At 42.6% G+C, this 16,871-nt stretch overlaps 1 protein-coding gene across 3 annotated transcripts in view; it reads left to right on the plus strand.

Moving 5' to 3' along the window:
• Positions 1-16,871, plus strand: part of Gna13 (G protein subunit alpha 13) — a 56,232-nt gene that overhangs the window by 7,406 nt on the left and 31,955 nt on the right. The window contains exon 3 of one of the 3 annotated variants that reach the window (XM_076543635.1): positions 12,597-12,881. The exons of the other annotated variants lie outside the window; for them this stretch is intronic. Coding sequence (XP_076399750.1) covers positions 12,597-12,629 — 33 coding nt within the window. The 3' untranslated portion in view covers positions 12,630-12,881. Of the gene's footprint in view, positions 1-12,596; positions 12,882-16,871 lie in introns of those variants that run through there. 3 annotated transcript variants of the gene reach the window in all.

Raw genomic sequence — 16,871 nt, forward strand, 5'->3', positions numbered from 1 at the left:
GAGCCCTGTCTGCTCACCCCTGGTCACTCCTTGCCCTGCCACTGAACCCTTGTGCAAGCATTCAAGCATTATGTCCCTGGACCAATCGTCTTTCCTCTCATTTCCAGCCTTTTTAGATTCCCTTTCCCCAAATAACCAGCATACCTCTATTGAGTTCTAGTGCATTGCTTTGAGTGTGTGGAAGGCTTTGTTAATGTTTGGCATTGCAGTGATCTTCACATGTCCTGTTTTGCACTCTGAGTGTTCATAATGTTCTGTTTATTCTTTTTTCTTTGTCAACTAACTCACAGCTAGGATAGAAGTGCCCTTACCTGACGTAGCTAGCAAGCTTGCCTACTTTGAGTGGTTCATTGGATGCATAGTTTATCTTGGCGGGCTCAGCTTGAGACTTCCCTTCCTTAAAGCTCAGTGTGTCAGGAATCCTCATCCAAGGTGCTGTCTTTTCTGGAAATGTCACTGAAGATTACTCACTGCCTGTCTTGTGTCTGTTTCCCAGATTTGCTTTTGCTTTGGAGAGAGGAATATCAGAATGGACTATTTACTCCTGACATGCTTCTCATATAGAGACATTATGTGCCCATACTGTGTGTATGAGCATCCCAGATTGCTGCTTGTTACAAATTTGTGTATCAGTCTAAAAAGACCTAATTTTAAAAACTGTATTTCTGTTTATCTACAGTCACTTTTATTTCCTTGTTTGAACATACTTCATTCTTAACTCTGTCTATATTATGAGCTTATCTTTTTTACAAGATACTGCTTTTTAAAAGAATTTGTTACAGCCACAGGAGCAGAGCTGTGTTAGAGTGGACTGATAGAGATCACGGAAATAGTTTTGAGAGCTGGACTTTAGTGAACTTGGCTAAAGTTGGTGCTATATCATAGTGATGGTAGTTAATTTTTCACAGTCAATTGCTCTTCTTTTGGAAAACTGCATCCAAATTTTGGTTTGTTTGTTTGGGGTTCCCCGTGATCCTCTTGCTCAGCCTCCTCTGAGTGCAGGGAGTACAGGCTTATTGTACCATGCCCAACTCAAGATTTTAAAATCAGTACAGTGGGTGAACTTTTTCATCCTTATTGTGTCTGTGATGGACGTAGATCCCTTGGGTAGAATTTCTCTGTTGTTTTATTTTGCTCTGTGGTCCAAGTAGTCAGTCCTGTGTACTTGGTTATGCTTTTCTTTCCCATACCTGTTAAAAAGTTAACCTCTCTCAAAGAATGAGACATTTTTACATAGGTTTTAATGTGATCCCTTACTTTTTGAGGTGGTTTCTGGCTGATAGACTAAAAATAGAGCAAGGTGGCTAGTCAACCAGTCTTCCCTGGCTGTCAGTCTAGGTGTGAGCTAGGACAAGTCCCTCAGGCTCTCTCAATTGGTTTCAGTGACTAGAAAATACAGATGACTATGGGATCTATTGTCTGTTGTGAGGATTACATGGGATGATCCATATAAGACATTAGCGTGATGCCTGGCGTTTTTAGCAATATTATTAATATTTCTTATATGCCATGTGCACATAAGTAGCTGTCGAAAGAAGTACTGTAAGCTTTGATTGGTTTTACTCTTCTGAACTTAATTGCTAATATAACAGTTCTGAATTCTGAATGAAGTAGAATGTCTGACTTACATTCTTGGTACACAGTGTAATTTCCAAGATGATCACACGTCCAGAGGAACTGAAGTGCTCTTTGGTACATTGGCTCTTGCTGCCTTTTAATAGCACTTGCTTCATTTTCAGATAAAATATTTATGTGTGCCTGTGTGAGTTTATGTACAAATTGTATATACAACATACACATAGGTGCCCACAGATATCAGAAGAGGACATTGGATCCCCTGAAACTCAAGTTATAGGCAGCTGTGAACTGCCATTTGGTACATATTTGTGAATGGTTTTAAAAATAAATTCTTTAATCCTAAAGAACCAAATGTAATTCAGGTTGAATATCCCTTGTCTGAAATTCTTGGGATCAGACATGTTTGGTGTTTCAGATTTTCCATCTTTTCAAATATTTGCATATAAACAGTGAGGGATGAAACCCAAGTCTACACATGAGCATCACCTATACTTTGTGTGTATATATAGTGAAGGTAACTGTAAGGTTTTCAGTGTGCCTGTGTTTTGACTGAGGCTTGTCACATGATGCCAGGCATGGAATTTTCCACTTGTGCCATCATGTCAGTGCTTTAAAAGTTTGTGTTTGGGGATGGAGAGATGGCTCAGTGGTTAAGAGTACTAGCTGTTCTTCCAGAGGTCCTGAGTTCAATTCCCAGCAACCACATGGTGGCTCTCAACCACCTGTAATGAGATCTGATGCCCTCTTCTGGCCTGCAGCATACATGCAAGCAGAACACTGTATACATAATAAATAAATAAATCTTTAAAAAAAAAAGTTTGTGTTTGGAAGGTTTCACATTTTAGATACTCAACCAGTATTGAAAATAAAGATGACTTAAATAATAAAGCATTGTACAGATATTCGGTGGACTGACACACCATGATCCCATTTTCACAGTGGCGTTTCTAGCCAGAGTTATATAGTTCGGAAACTGTGTTCCTGAAAGCTTTAGCTGTTATTGGGAGAGGGGCTCAAATCCCGCCCCCTGCTGGAAGTGTGCCGAGGTGGTCGTCGGCACAGGTGCGGGTGGCTTGCTTGCCGTCCTGCTGGATGCTTTCTCTCTCTTCCCCTGTGTCCCTGTCCCTTCTCTATGGCCCGTCCACACACACAGAGTGTACCCTTCCTGCCATGCCATTTCCCTGCCTGTGACTTGGCAGAGGTCCCCTGAGTTCCCAGGTTACAGAGGGTAATTAGCCTTCATTTCCAAGGCTAAAAAAAAAAAATTCCTTGCATCCTTAATTTTTTAGTACTTAGTGTTAAAAATAGTTTTATGTTGCTTTTTGTGAGATAAACTTAGCATTTTGTACAAAAATAACTAAAAAAACCCAATTAGTTTAATTGAGAATTTCTACTTTGTCTTGATAAAAAAAAAACAGATTTCACATTTGTTATCCCTGAAGAAAAAGAAAACAGCTATTGATTGTAGCATTTAAAAACAGTATTAATAGCTGGCCTGTGGTGGTGCACACCTTTGATCCCAGTACTCAGAAGGTAGAGGCAGGTGGATCTTTGAGTTCAAGGCAAGCCTGGTCTACAGAGTGAGTTCCGGTACAGCCAGGGCTATGAAGAAAAACCTTCTTTAAAAAAAAAAAAACAACAAAACCCAACAACAACAAGAACAACAAAAAACCCCAACAGTATTAATAAACAAAACTCATCCTGTCTTTACATCCCCAAAGGCCTTTGGGTTCTTTGAACCAGAGCAATTATATTTAGTTTGTAATTATATTTAGTTAGAGCATTTCTTTTTTTTTTTTTTTTTTTTTTTTTTTTTTTGGTTTTTCGAGACAGGGTTTCTCTGTGTAGCTTTGCGCCTTTCCTGGAACTCACTTGGTAGCCCAGGCTGGCCTCGAACTCACAGAGATCCGCCTGGCTCTGCCTCCCGAGTGCTGGGATTAAAGGCGTGCGCCACCACCGCCCGGCAGAGCATTTCTTTTTTTAAGAAGGAAAAAAGCTGAAATGAATAAGTAGAGTAGGGGACTTTTGTTTTTTAACACCCTGGAGTACTGTTTTCTAGTCTTTGAATAACTTTTTTTTTTTCAAGACAGGCTTTCTCCATGTAGTTTTGGTGCCTTCCTGTATCTCGCTCTGTAGCCCAGGCTGGCCTCAAACTCACAGAGATCCGCCTGGCTCTGTCTCCTGGGTGCTAGGATTAAAGGCGTGCACCACCACCACCACCACCACCACCACCACCACCACCACCACCACCACCACCACCACCACCACCACCACTGCTTGGCTGAATAGCTTAAACAACAGCAACAACAACAACAACAAAAAACAAAACAAAACAAAAAAGTGTGTATGATTGTCTTGCCTGCATGTATGTTTGTGCCCACTTATACGCGGTGTACATGAAGGCCAAAACGGATGTCAGATCTGGGATACAAGTTCTGGATAATTATTAGTCACCATGTAGGTGCTGAGAATTGAACCTAGGAGAGCAGAGAGTGCTTTTAACCTCTAAGCTATCTTTCCCAAGTAACTACAAGTTTTCTTCTGTGAATTCCTTCCATCTTTACCTCCCTGCTCTGCTTGTTTTCACGTAGGACCTTGAACTGTGTAGCTAAGGATGTTCTTGAACTAATCCTTCTGACTTTATGTCTCAAGTGATGGGAATATAGACATGCACCACCACACCGGATACTTATTCATCCATTCATATAGGGGGTTTACCTGCTTGTATGTCTCTGTAGCACATGCTTGCCTGGTGCCCTTGGAGGCCAGAAAAAGGTATTGGATCTAAAACTGGAGTTACAGGTGGTTGTGAGCCAACTTGTGTTGATGGGAATCAAACTTGGGTCTTTCGGAAGAGCAGCCAATGTTCCTGATTGCTGAGCTGTCTCTCCAGCCCTCACCTGTCTGTCTGTCCTATGTCTATCTTATCTACCTACCTACCTCCATCCATCCATCCATCCATCCATCCATCCATCCATCCATCATCTATCTATCATGGTACTAAGGCTTGAACTTAAGCATTGAGCACAGTGGACAAAGTGCTCTACCACGAACTACATGCCCAGTGCTTTTTTGTTTGTTTGTTCTGCTTTTTGAGAGATGGTCTGACTCTGGCTCAGCCTGGCCTAGAACTTGTGAACCTTCCTCAGCTACTGTCCCTGGCTCCCAAGTGCTTTTTATTCTACTTTGAGACAGAATCTCACTACATTCCTTTTGAGACAGGGTCTTCCTCTGTAGTACAGACTCGACTGGAGCTCGCTATGTAGCCCAGGTTAGCCTTAGATTCACAGCTATCCTCCTACCTCAGTCTCCCCAATGTTGGATACAGGTGCAGGTTGCCACACATGGTACTTAAATTGTTTCTGAGTTTGAACAGTCTTGAACTTAGAATCCTTCTGCGTCAGTGTCCAGGAACTGGACCTGCAGGTGTGCTCTCCCAACTTAAAAGTGTTTTTGTGTTAAGTAGGATAGAAATTACGCAGAGAAATCTGTCATCTTCTATTATCATGTGATTTTTTTGCTTAGCCTCCAGACTGAAGGATGTGTAGTTTGTTGTCCATTCGCTGTTAAGTAAAAGATTTGTGGACGTTACTAGTGACAGCAGCTGCCCACGTTTTCCACATTGCTGGGGGTGGTTTGCTTGTGATTACCCTGCTGACTGCTGTAGTAGATCTGATGAGTGAGGTCATGGGCATGGGCGGACTTCAGATAACAAACATGGGCATGGTGCTTTCCACATTTCATTTTTTTTTATTGATTTTGATAAACCCAAGTAATTAAATTCTATATAAAGGTGCAAAATACTAGTTATCCTAATAAAAATGTTGAAAGATGGGCGTTTGCCTGGTATGTGGAAGGCCCTGAGTTCAAAGCCACATACTTTTGCAAGTCTGAAGTGGATGATGGGATTTAGCCTATTCAGTTAGAAATCTTGCTACACAAATGACTTGCTACCTTTAACTATTGCTAATTTGCCATGTTCACAGTAAAACAATTTATTTCCTTTGTCTTTAACTTTAATATATGATATCTTTTTTTTTTTTTTTTTTGGCTTTTTCGAGACAGGGTTTCTCTGTGTAGCTTTGCGCCTTTCCTGGAGCTCTCTTGGTAGCCCAGGCTGGCCTCGAACTCACAGAAATCCACCTGGCTCTGCCTCCTGAGTGCTGAGATTAAAGGCGTGCGCCACCAACGCCCGGCAATATATATATGATATCTTAATCTGATTTAAAAGTTTTATTTTATAGCAATTAAATTTTTATAGGAATATGTTTATGTCTGTTTTTTATGTGTGTTGTGTGTGCACGGGTATTAAGATATGGAGTTATTACTTTTAACTGTCTAGTTTCATTATAATCTGTTTTTTTTTCCCTCTCCTCAGATGTGGAAAATAAAAAGCAAATGTGAAAAAACAAAACAAAAAAAAAAAAAAACGATGAGGATAGGAAAGCCCTGGGTAACAGGAGAGCAGGGTGCAGGTTCCTAACAGTTCTGTGGGCACACCTGGCAGCCATGCGGTCACATGCCGTTGCACACTCATTGATGGGGCAGGTATCAGTCACATGCCATTGCACACCCATTGTTGAGGCAGGTATCTTTTTGCAGACTTGTCTGCTCGGGAACCAAATAGAAATAATCTCTGTGTTGGTCGCAGATGTTAATTGGAGTTAACTATGGTAAATAGGCAGATGCTCCAAATGAAATGATTAAGAAGAATCAAGACACCAAGAATTTGGTTCAAGGAGGTGACATTTATTTAAGACATACTGGATGAGAAAGTGTCAGCCAGGCAGGGGGGAGGGGGAAAGAGTTCACCAGGCAGAAGGAGCCCATGTGTGAAGCTGGAAAAGCTTGTTGCTTATCAGAAAACTTGTTCAATGTTGTTGAGGGCAGAGCAAGCAGGGGGCCTGACCAGATGGAAGAGGCTGGGGACAACTGGTTGCTATCCGGCCTGTAGTCCATACTGAGGAGTTGGGGGTTTCTGAATGCAGTGGGAAGCCACCAGAGGACTTTGGGCAAGACACGGAGGCTGTTGTATGGAGAGCCTTGCTACTGGGTCTGTCCTGAGTGCAGCAGACTGGCTGGGAGAGCTGCAGGAGGGGCAGTGCCTCCAGGTAGGTGAGACACTGCGGGCTTTGACCCTGGAGTCTGGACCCAGGATAGAGTTTGGGGCTGGAGGAGAAGTGTGTGAACTCTTGGCTTGCATTGTACGTGGTTTCTCGGAGTGTAAGGTATACAAACAGAAGGCTGCTCATAGTAGAGTCTTAAGGAACCTTAGCATCTTTGGAGAATGTTCAGAGGCAGAAATCACCATGAAAAGGAAGTGCCCTGGAATGTACTGGTGCAGCACTTGGGAGATCGAGGCAGGAGGATTGCTTGTTTGAAGTCACCTAGTTACATAGTAAGACCATGTTTGAAAACAAGCTAAATACATTTTTTTTTAAGAGAAGAAATGCTGCAGGAACGTGGTAAAGTGCTGGAAGACAGAACAGTGCCACGTGTCAGCAAGGAGCTGGCAGCAGGAAGGCTCTGGCTGGCAGGTGACATGGGGAGGGAGAGGCCAGACTGGAAGTGCCCGAGGAGGGAAGAGCGGTGAGGAAGTGGAGAAGATTCACTGAAGTTAGCCTGACTCTTCCCATTTCCCTTCTGCAGCACTTTCAACCACCTGCCTTAGCAAGTTGTGGTTTTCAGACCTTTTTAAAGGTCAGACACATTGTATTTGTATTAGCCAATATCTTTGCATTGCACGTATGAGTTAAAAATGAGTTAATAGGCTAGATAAGTGCTGTGGGTATAGCTTAGTTGGTAAAGGACTTGCCTAGTATGCTCACAGCCTAGGCTTTGATTGCTTGCACCCCATCAGCTGGGCCTGGTAATATAATACCTGTAATCTTAGCACTTATGAGTAGTGGCAGGAGGATCAGTTCTCCTCCTCAAAGATGTAACCACAAGTTCAAGGCCAGCTTGGGACACATGAGAGAACGAGGTCTCAAAATAATTTTTTTTTTTTTTTTTTTTTTTTTGGTTTTTCGAGACAGGGTTTCTCTGCGAGCTTTGCGCCTTTCCTGGAGCTCACTTGGTAGCCCAGGCTGGCCTCGAACTCACAGAGATCCTCCTGCCTCTGCCTCCCAAGTGCTGGGATTAAAGGTGTGCGCCACCACCGCCCGGCTCAAAATAATTTTTATGCTAAATAAACACAGAGGAGTCTCTCTTTCTCTCTCTCTCTCTCTCTCTCTCTCTCTCTCTCTCTCTCTCTCTCTCTCTCCCTCCCTCCCTCCCTCCCTCCCTCCCTCCCTCCCTCCCTCTTTCTCTCTCTCTCTCTCTCTCTCTCTCCCTCCCTCCCTCCCTCCCTCCCTCCCTCCCTCCCTCCCTCCCTCCCTCCCTCCCTCCCTCCCTCCCTCCCTCCCTCCCTCCCTCTCTCTCTCTCTCTCTCTCTCTCTCTCTCTCTCTCTCTCTCTCTCTTTACAGCTGTCCCTTCATGTCCTCAGGGGTCTGGTGACCCCCTGGGATAGCATAATCTTAATGTGCAGTCTCTGGTATAAAATGGTGTAATATTTACATCTAACCTAAGTACAACCTGCCGTGTGCTTTAAGTTACCTCTGGCATACTAATAATGCCTCATACAGTGGCGTGCTATGAAAGTAGCTATTGTGCGCTATTGTTTCAGAAATAATGACAAGAAGAAAAGAGTATGTGTTCAGTGCACATGCAGTTCTTGCTTTGCTGTGTAGTCTAGGCTGATCTCTAATTTGTAGTCCTCTGTGTGCCATGGTGCATGGCTCCAGATGGAAACTTCGTTCCCGGTATTTTCAGACTGAGGTTGGTTGCAGCTGGAGATGTGGAGCCTGTGAATACAGACTGTACTTGAGTGTTTTACGTGTGATCACTTCCATTTAGAGAAGTGAGGGCAGTCATGTGCTCAGTATGTATATACCTGATGCCCTTCAGTTCTTCATCAAGCTTGCATCGAGTACTTGCTCTACGTAGTATGCTGCGGGCCCAGCGGAGACCCTAGGAGCTCCAATGGATCGATGGTTTGCCGTCCTGGTACTTCTCAGTCCTAAAGGGGAGGAGAACAGGTAGTGGCCGTTGGCAGGGTTTGTGCTCTTCTTCTCTGCACTGTTAGCAGCTGCTTTTTAGCTGAGAAAGGATGGACCTCAGAGAAAGCAGGGAGTAGTTCATGATTCAAACCCAAGGCTGCTGGGCTCCACAGCCCATGTCTGGCTGGTACTCAGGCCCATGCTTTTCTGCCTTTCATGCTAACAGAATTAGCCAGATCGTGACTTGGAGACAGGAACTGATGTGACCAGATACATTTTGAGCTAATTTGCACATTCGGCAGTATTTGGAATATTTTCAGATGGCCTTGCTTTGCTGTCTGATAGGATTCAGGGATGAGACAAATGACTGACTGGGTGGAACTTCGCGGTTGGCAAGAGAGCTTAGGAATACGGAGTCAACACTAAACTAGGAGTGAAGCCATTTGGATTTTCCTGTCACCTGCATCTCATTTATTAGTTGATACTAATAAATGAAGAAAGGGTTTATTTTAATATTATCGTGCAGTGTTTGAGTTTGGGGGTTTGTAGTATATCATCGAAGAGCCAAACTTCCATCTGCTGTGCACCCATAGGGCCTGGGGGGTCAGGAAGCCCCTGACCACACTCCCCGTGGAGACCATGGGAGATTGAACCAGGGAGGATATGTTTCCCCCTTTCGCCCCTTTCTTCCTGCTTGCGTGCAGTGCAGGTCATTGGTTTTTGGAAAATGAGGAAAAAGAAAAAAGAAAGGTAAAACCAATGCACTACTGCAGATTTCTAGTTGTGGCAAAGCATGATTTTCTTTTTCTTTTTTCTCTCTCTGTGTGTGCATGTGAGTGTGTGTGTGTGATAGAGAGCATGTACACAAACGTGTTTGTGAAAAAGGTGTGTGAGCGTTTGTGGGGAGGGCACATGCGTTGTTGGAGGTCAGAGGACACCTTGGGGAGTTGGTTCTGTCCTCCCGTGTGCGCACAGGGGCTGAGCTCTGCTTCCGGGCTGTGCACACACAAGTGCTTTTACCCTCTGCCCTTCTTTGCTTGTCCACTGCTGTGATAAAATACTGATCAAAAGCCGCTTGGGGAAGAAAGGGTTATTTTAGTATGCGGGTTATAGCCTATCACTGAGGGAAGCCAGGGCAGGAACCGGAGGCAGGAGCTGAAGGAAACAGGCCATGGAGGAGTGCTCCTTACTGGCCTGCTCCCTGGTTTGCTCAGTTCGCTCTTCTTCACTCGGGACCACCTTTCCTGGGGTGGCTCTGTCTAGAGTGGGCTGGGCCCTCCTAGGCTAGTCAAGAAATGGTTCCACACACTTGTTTACAGGCCATCTGATGACAGCGACTCCTCAGGTCAGGTTCCCTCTTCCCAGGTGGCTCCAGCCTGGGCCAAGTTGACAAAACAAAACACTAACCAACACACTCACTGAGCTGTCTTCTCAGACCTTCGATATTCTTTAGATGGTTTTGAGATTGTGTATGATTGGCTCTTTTTAAGTTTAACATTGAAGCATTTTTCAAGGCTCAGGACTTTAACCTTTACTGTATTAAATGTATTATGAGCAAACTGAAGAGGAGGAAAATTGTTAGCTTTTTGGAGGAAATGACTTCAGTTTATTATTATTATTATTATTATTATTTATTTTTTTTTTGAGACAGGGTTTCTCTGTGTAGCTTTGCGCCTTTCCTGGAACTCACTTGGTAGCCCAGGCTGGCCTCGAACTCACAGAGATCCGCCTGCCTCTGCCTCCCAAGTGCTGGGATTAAAGGCGTGCGCCACCACCGCCCGGCCAGTTTATTATTTTTTGTTTGTGTCTGACTGAAAGTACACACGGTACGTCATGTGTGCACAGGTGCCCAAGGAGGCCAGAACAGGGTGTGAGATCCCCTGGAAATGTCATCACAGGTAGTGGTGAGCTGCCCAATGTGGCATTCTAAGCCATACATGTTTTCTGGGGGTAAAAAAATTCCACAGTGATGCTCTGTGCCATCTGAGACATCTTTGTTGATGTTTTGGTTATCTTCCTCCGGTATTTGAATACATGTTGGGTATTGAGATAAACTCCTTTGTACTCTCTGTCCAGCTTCATATCCGGCTCCTTTATGGTTGCAACATCAGCATTTCCTGAAGGTGACTTTTCTCAGTACCAGCAGATTCCTTAGAAATGGGTGTGAACTTTTTGCTTAAGTGCTCCCGCTTTCTTAGGAAGCGAAAGTAGTGGTTCTAAACAGTACCTGCCATCTGGGATAAACCTGCCGTATCGCTGCCCTGTTGGTCAGAGCTGTCCACTGCTGCAGCGTGGAAGTCCTCCCATGTAAAGTGTGCTTTACTTTCATGAGACACTGACAGAATCACCGAGCCTTGATAGGATGCACATTTACAAATGCTTAGTAGGGGATGCTTGGATCTCTGTTCCTCCAGGATAAAGCTTTTTCATAAAATAAGGTACTTGTTTTATGACTTGTGTAGTAGGAGAATTACTTTTAGTAGGTATGCTTCATGATTAGGATTACTAGCCACAAATTATTCTGGTGATAAATCTAAAACACTTGACATAAAGCAGCATTTCCTGGCTGAGAGTTGTGGCAATAGGGCGGAGCCTGCATAATAAAGTGGAGGACCTGGTTCTTTCCCAGGTGTCTCTTCTTTTACACTGGGAGCCTGTTTGTTGTTACAGTGTTCGGGGGAGAAGAAATGGATGGAACTTTGCTCTAAGTAAGCCAAAGATAGTATTCCTGAGGAAATTTTTACTTTGGTTATCATAAACTATCTTAGGTTGGTGTAGAAAGATTTATTTTGAAAAATAATTTTCAAATACTGAGAGTTAATATAACTGACTAATTTTGGCTCTTAGAATCGTTAAGTGTGACATGGAAAATACTAGTAAGAAATTTGAAGTTTCATTAACTTAGAGTGTAGTTGGTTTTGATGTATTGACAGAGCAAAGGAAAAATGGCAGTTTCTTTTGCTATCAGTAAATATTGTTATGCTTCTGTGAACCAAACAAAAAAATGATGTGAGGTGCTTTATATATGCATTTTTTACAAAGATGACAATACTGCCCTTTTTGAAATGTAGTGTGTGTACAACATCAAATACTTTTTCCCCAGAGAAAAATGAAAGAAAAAAAAAGTCAAAGATAAGAATCAATAAAAGAAATCCCTTGAAACCAGGCAAGCCGAGCTGTTAGATGGGCAGAAGTGAACAGAGGCCGGGGTTCAGTGTGTGCTGCCCTCCTACCTGTCTCTTCTTTTGAGTTAGGAGCTTGCTCTGTAGCCCAGGCTATACTCGCTCTGTAGCCCAGGCTATATTCGTTCTGTAGCCCAGACTGGCCTTCAACCTAGAACCCTCCAGTCTCACCTCCCCAGCCTTCTAAGAAGCTGCAATCACAGGCCTATTCCAATAGGCCCTGCAAAGTGAAAATTGATTGATCGATCAATCGATTGATTGATTACAGACCTATACTGCCATACCCCACAAAGTGAATATTGATAACGGATGGATTTTTCTTTTGAATTTTGATATTTTTGAATAACTTGTATTTTTAACAAAAGACTATTTTAGGTAACAACTGAAAGAGGCTCAGTAAATAAAAATGTGACCCTTTAAAACTCTCTTAATATTTTTCAAAGCAAACTTATTTCCCCACTTAGAAACATACTAATTGCTTTGCATTTAAGTTTTTCACATTTTATGAGATTAAGCAATGATGGTTCATCTGAGTAGAAAACATTTTATTCCCCCAGTGCTAGGGATCAGGTTTACTACGGAGCTTAGTCCTAGTGTACAGACAAGCAGATTTCAGTTTGTCTTCTCTGATCATAGTCTATAAAAATAGTTCAGGATGGTGAAGTTACGACACACACAATACATACTACCTACAGTTTGACATTTGTCTAATGTCCTTGCGTGAGCATTTAGGATGTCTGCTTGTGGCAAGAATCTTTCAAATTCCATATGATCTGTGGCTCCTCCTAATCTCTGCAGATGGAGACCTGGGCTAGGCCCCACCCTGCTTGACTGTTGGTTAGAAGACAAGTATTCAGAAACCTAAATCTACTTAGAGAAAAAAGCAGTTCTGAAGCTTCGCCGTCATCCAGTCCCTTCAGTCCTGTTTGAGGGCCAGTGAGCTGGCTCAGTGGGTAAAGGAAGAGCTTGCTGCCAAGTCTGACAGCATGACTTTAGTCCAGGCACTCATGTTGTGGAAGGAGTTGTTCTCTGATCTCCACACATGTGCCACAACTTGTGCATGTGCGCGCGCGCGCGCGCACACACACACACACACACACAAATAAATGTGACTTTAAAATTTGACTTGTATATTCTCTCTTTCCATCCTTATCACTTTCTTTGCATCCCTCTTTGATTGGCGGTAACATTTAATGATTACCCTCACACTGAAGGGCTTTGAATTTTGTTTTCATATCCTCTTGATACTGTAACTTTCTATAGTGCTTTTCATGATATCCAGACATGCTGAAAAAATAAATGGACTTTATTATGCCTTGGAAGAACTTAGTCATATTCACTTAAGTTCATCTCTTGCTTTTCTGTTGTTTGTGCTTGCATCTTTATAAGCAGATACGACTTACTAAGCTATATGTACTCTAATCATCCCTCTAAAAGCCATCATTCCATATGTTACTCTCTCAGTGACTGATGGAAACAGGATGTCGGAAAGGGGAAGTTACAATACAAAGCGTCCAGCAGATGTTGCCGTAGCTGTTACTATGTACAAGATAACAATCCTGTTCTGCAATACAGAGAGCAAAAGTTTGAGTGTAGCTAGGTGTTTCTGTACAAGACCATATGTCAAAGTAAGGAGCTTTGAGAGGCACAAGTCCTCAGTGCAAACAGCAGAAGGGGTGATTCCTGAGGGCAGGGGCAGCTGGGAGAAACTGTAGTCAGTGGAAAAAAGAGTGAAAATGAGTATATCTTAAATTCATGTTTCTTCAGTACTGATCTTACTGGGGAAAAACCAAGAATTTGAATTCTTGCCCCTAAAATAGTTTTCTTTCAATTTCTACCCCCTGGATTAGTCTTGATGAACCATATAACTTCTGTCCTTCAGACTTTTCAAAATCTGTAAAATGGGCAAGACTAGGTGTTCTGTAGACTGTTCAACTTGGAGTCTCGTTGTCTCTGTCTATGAAAAGTAAGGTCCTCAGATGAAGAATGGAAGGAGTTGTGTCAGGCACTGGGGTTGGGTACAGGAGGAAGGAAGGTGCTCAGCTCTTGCAAAAGCCCAGGAAGGTGCCTTTGTTTTGAAGTCAAGCTTTTCTTTTTCCTGAGTTGGCCTGTTAGTGTGTAGTATAGTTCAGGCTGTCCTTGAACTCATGACATCCTTTCTGTCTCAGCCTCAAGTGCTGAGGTTTTCAGGCATTTGCCACCATTCCTGACTTTGGGGCTCATTTTAAAGAGAAAAATAGGGGACAGTATAATCACTTGGGACTAGCTAAGTATTCAAACAAGAAATTCTGGTTCACTGGTTCAGTATTTATCACTGAGAATGCTATCTTCCTCCCGTTCTAGGTGAGTCTTAGTAAGCAGGGATTTGGTTAGGTTTGGGTTTGGTTTTTTTGATGTTGACAAGGTCTTGGTTTATATAGTTCCAGCTTGCCAGCTGGCTCTGAACCCATAGATCCTCCTGCTTCAGACTTTGGAGATTACAGGTATGGCTCACCACAGCTGCCTGGTAGATTTTAACCAAGCAACATAAATAGATTGGATCTGTGATCCTTCATTATTCCCAGAGTTTTCTTCAAAATCCTTACCTTACGATCCCAGTCAGATGAGCTTCTCAATATGAAGCCCGCAATATGAAGCCCGTGTCTAATCCTGTCCTCTAGCTCTCCATTCATTTTTTTTTATTCATTCATTCTTTCATTAGGACCAGGCTGTCCCTAAACTCAAATGGAGTCTTGATTTGTGTGTGAATGTACGTACATGTGTGATTTATTTGAATTGTGAAGAATATGCAGTGTTGCTTAAAACCTACTCTTGCAGTAAAATAAAAGTAAATTTCTAACCCAGTTTCTTAGTAGCTTGGCATTTTTAATCACACTTTTATTTTTTATTATTTAATTTTATGTATATGTGTATTTTGCCTGCTTGTATGCCTGAATATCACATGTGTGCCTGTTATACTTGGAGACTGAAAGGGCTTTAGATCCCTTGGAACTAGAATTACAGATGGTTGTTAACTGCCACGTGGATGCTAGGAATTGAACCTGGGTGTTCTGGAAGAGAGTGCTTTTAAGCCTTGAACCCTCTCTCTAGCATTTACCAGGCTTTTAAAGGTTAATTTTGTATAATCACAAACAATGAAGTTACTTTTTAAATGCATATTGAGATATGAAGTGATGCCAAGGAAGACTGCATCAGAAGCTCTTTTCTTGTGACTTGCTAAGATTTTGGCATGACAGGTTTTAGTAGACCTGAGAATCTGTGATATTTTAATATGCATATCAAACAGTTCTGGTCTGTACCAGTTAAGAACCATTGATCTAAGCTGGGTGTGGCTTACGAGGTGTGTAATACTTTGGAGGCTGAGGCAGAAGGATCACTTAAGCTCAGGCATTTGTGTGCCAGGGCAACATAGCATGACTCACCTCAAAACAAATGTAAGTGTTTAACATGCTACCACACACCTTTAATCCTAGCATTTCTGAGGCAGAGGCAAGCAGGTCTCTGTGAGTTTGAAGCCAGCCTGATCTACATAGTGAGTTCTGGGACAGTCAGGGTTACATATGTACAGACTGTGTCTCAAAATAAACAAACTAAAATTTCTAGGATACTTTCCCTAAAGGACAAGATAATATAGTTGAGACTTCTTGTGCCAAGACATAAGATGAAGAGCATTACTGTACAACTCATATGTAAGTATTATGAGAGAATACAAGTTTCTACAAACCTTTTTAGCAATACAATTCCAAATGCAATAAAATTATGTATAGCTTTTTGTAAGAGGCTGGGTTTTTTTTTTTTTTGTAAGAATTTTTGTAAGAATTGGGTTATTTTGCCTATTCAAGTTCAATGGTTACTATTACCTTCAAAATTTATTGTAAATATTCGCCCATTAATGATGATGTGAAAAACCATTTTACACACCCGATCCTTGGAAAAATGTCTTTGGTTAGGGATGTAGCTCAGTGGTAGAGTGTTTACCTTGCATTGGTGAGGGCCCAGGCTCACCTTAGAGCAGCAAAATGCAGATAGACATTGCCACATGAGCGTGTGAGCTCATTGAGTGCACTTATTCTTCAGAAAAAGTCTAGGTTTTCCCACTGTACTTCTTAGCATGCTCTTGTCTCACACTGACCATTTCTGCTGGAAGGCTTGGGAGAACCTTTAATTTGCAGTTAAATGGATTTTGTGCATGTATTAGGAGCTGAAGGATGCTTCAGGAATTGTAGTTGGAATTTGGAACTGGATGTGCATTGCAAATTTATGTGGAAATGAGGATTTACTTATACACAGGAGAGTGTATAAAAACAGTTTGACGTTGCTAGAGATTCAGTCATAATGCCAGTTGTTGAGATGCATTTACCAGAGTATAAGTGTCTCCAAAATAGGCTGTTTTGCCTTATAATTTTAGGTTGAACTCCTTTAAGAATAGAATCTGCTCTTCCCAAAGCTAATTTCAAGAACCAGTGTTCAACAGCAGTGGTTAAAGGGTAGTTCTTGTCTAGAAGAAGAAAGTCCGTTTCATCCCCATGCTCAGAAAATTTAGTAAAACTCTTGAGCCACTGAACTTGTATTTTGGTTGTGAGCCTAGCCCTTAGTGGCTGAGCCATCTCTCAGCCCACGGCACTGAACTTTTAAAGGGCACATCAGAATACTCATTTCATTGTCCCTCCCTCCCTCCCTCCCTCCCTCCCTCCCTCCCTCCCTCCCTCCCTCCCTCCCTCCCTCCCTCCCTCTCTCCCTCTCTCCCTCTCTGTTGACACTGCAGTCTAATTTTGTTAATTTTGTTCATCCTCAAACCCGCAGAGGATGATCTTGAACTTCCTGATTCTCCTGCCTCTTTCCAAGTGCTGAGATTACAGGTGTGTGCCACTGCACCTTGGTGCTGAGGGTCAGACCCAGGGTTTCATGCATGCTAGGCAAAGTGTTCTACCAATGGAGCTATGTTCCCAGATGAATACTGACTCTTATTTCTGACAAAATTCCTGGACACGGTGATGGCCAAGTTCACAGGACTAAATTAAATTCCTCATTGGCACTGTTAGACTTAATGTGTTTCCCACAAGGTACCTGTTG

Source organism: Peromyscus maniculatus, chromosome 8 (genome assembly GCF_049852395.1).
Source record: "Peromyscus maniculatus bairdii isolate BWxNUB_F1_BW_parent chromosome 8, HU_Pman_BW_mat_3.1, whole genome shotgun sequence".
Lineage (NCBI taxonomy): Eukaryota > Metazoa > Chordata > Mammalia > Rodentia > Cricetidae > Peromyscus > Peromyscus maniculatus.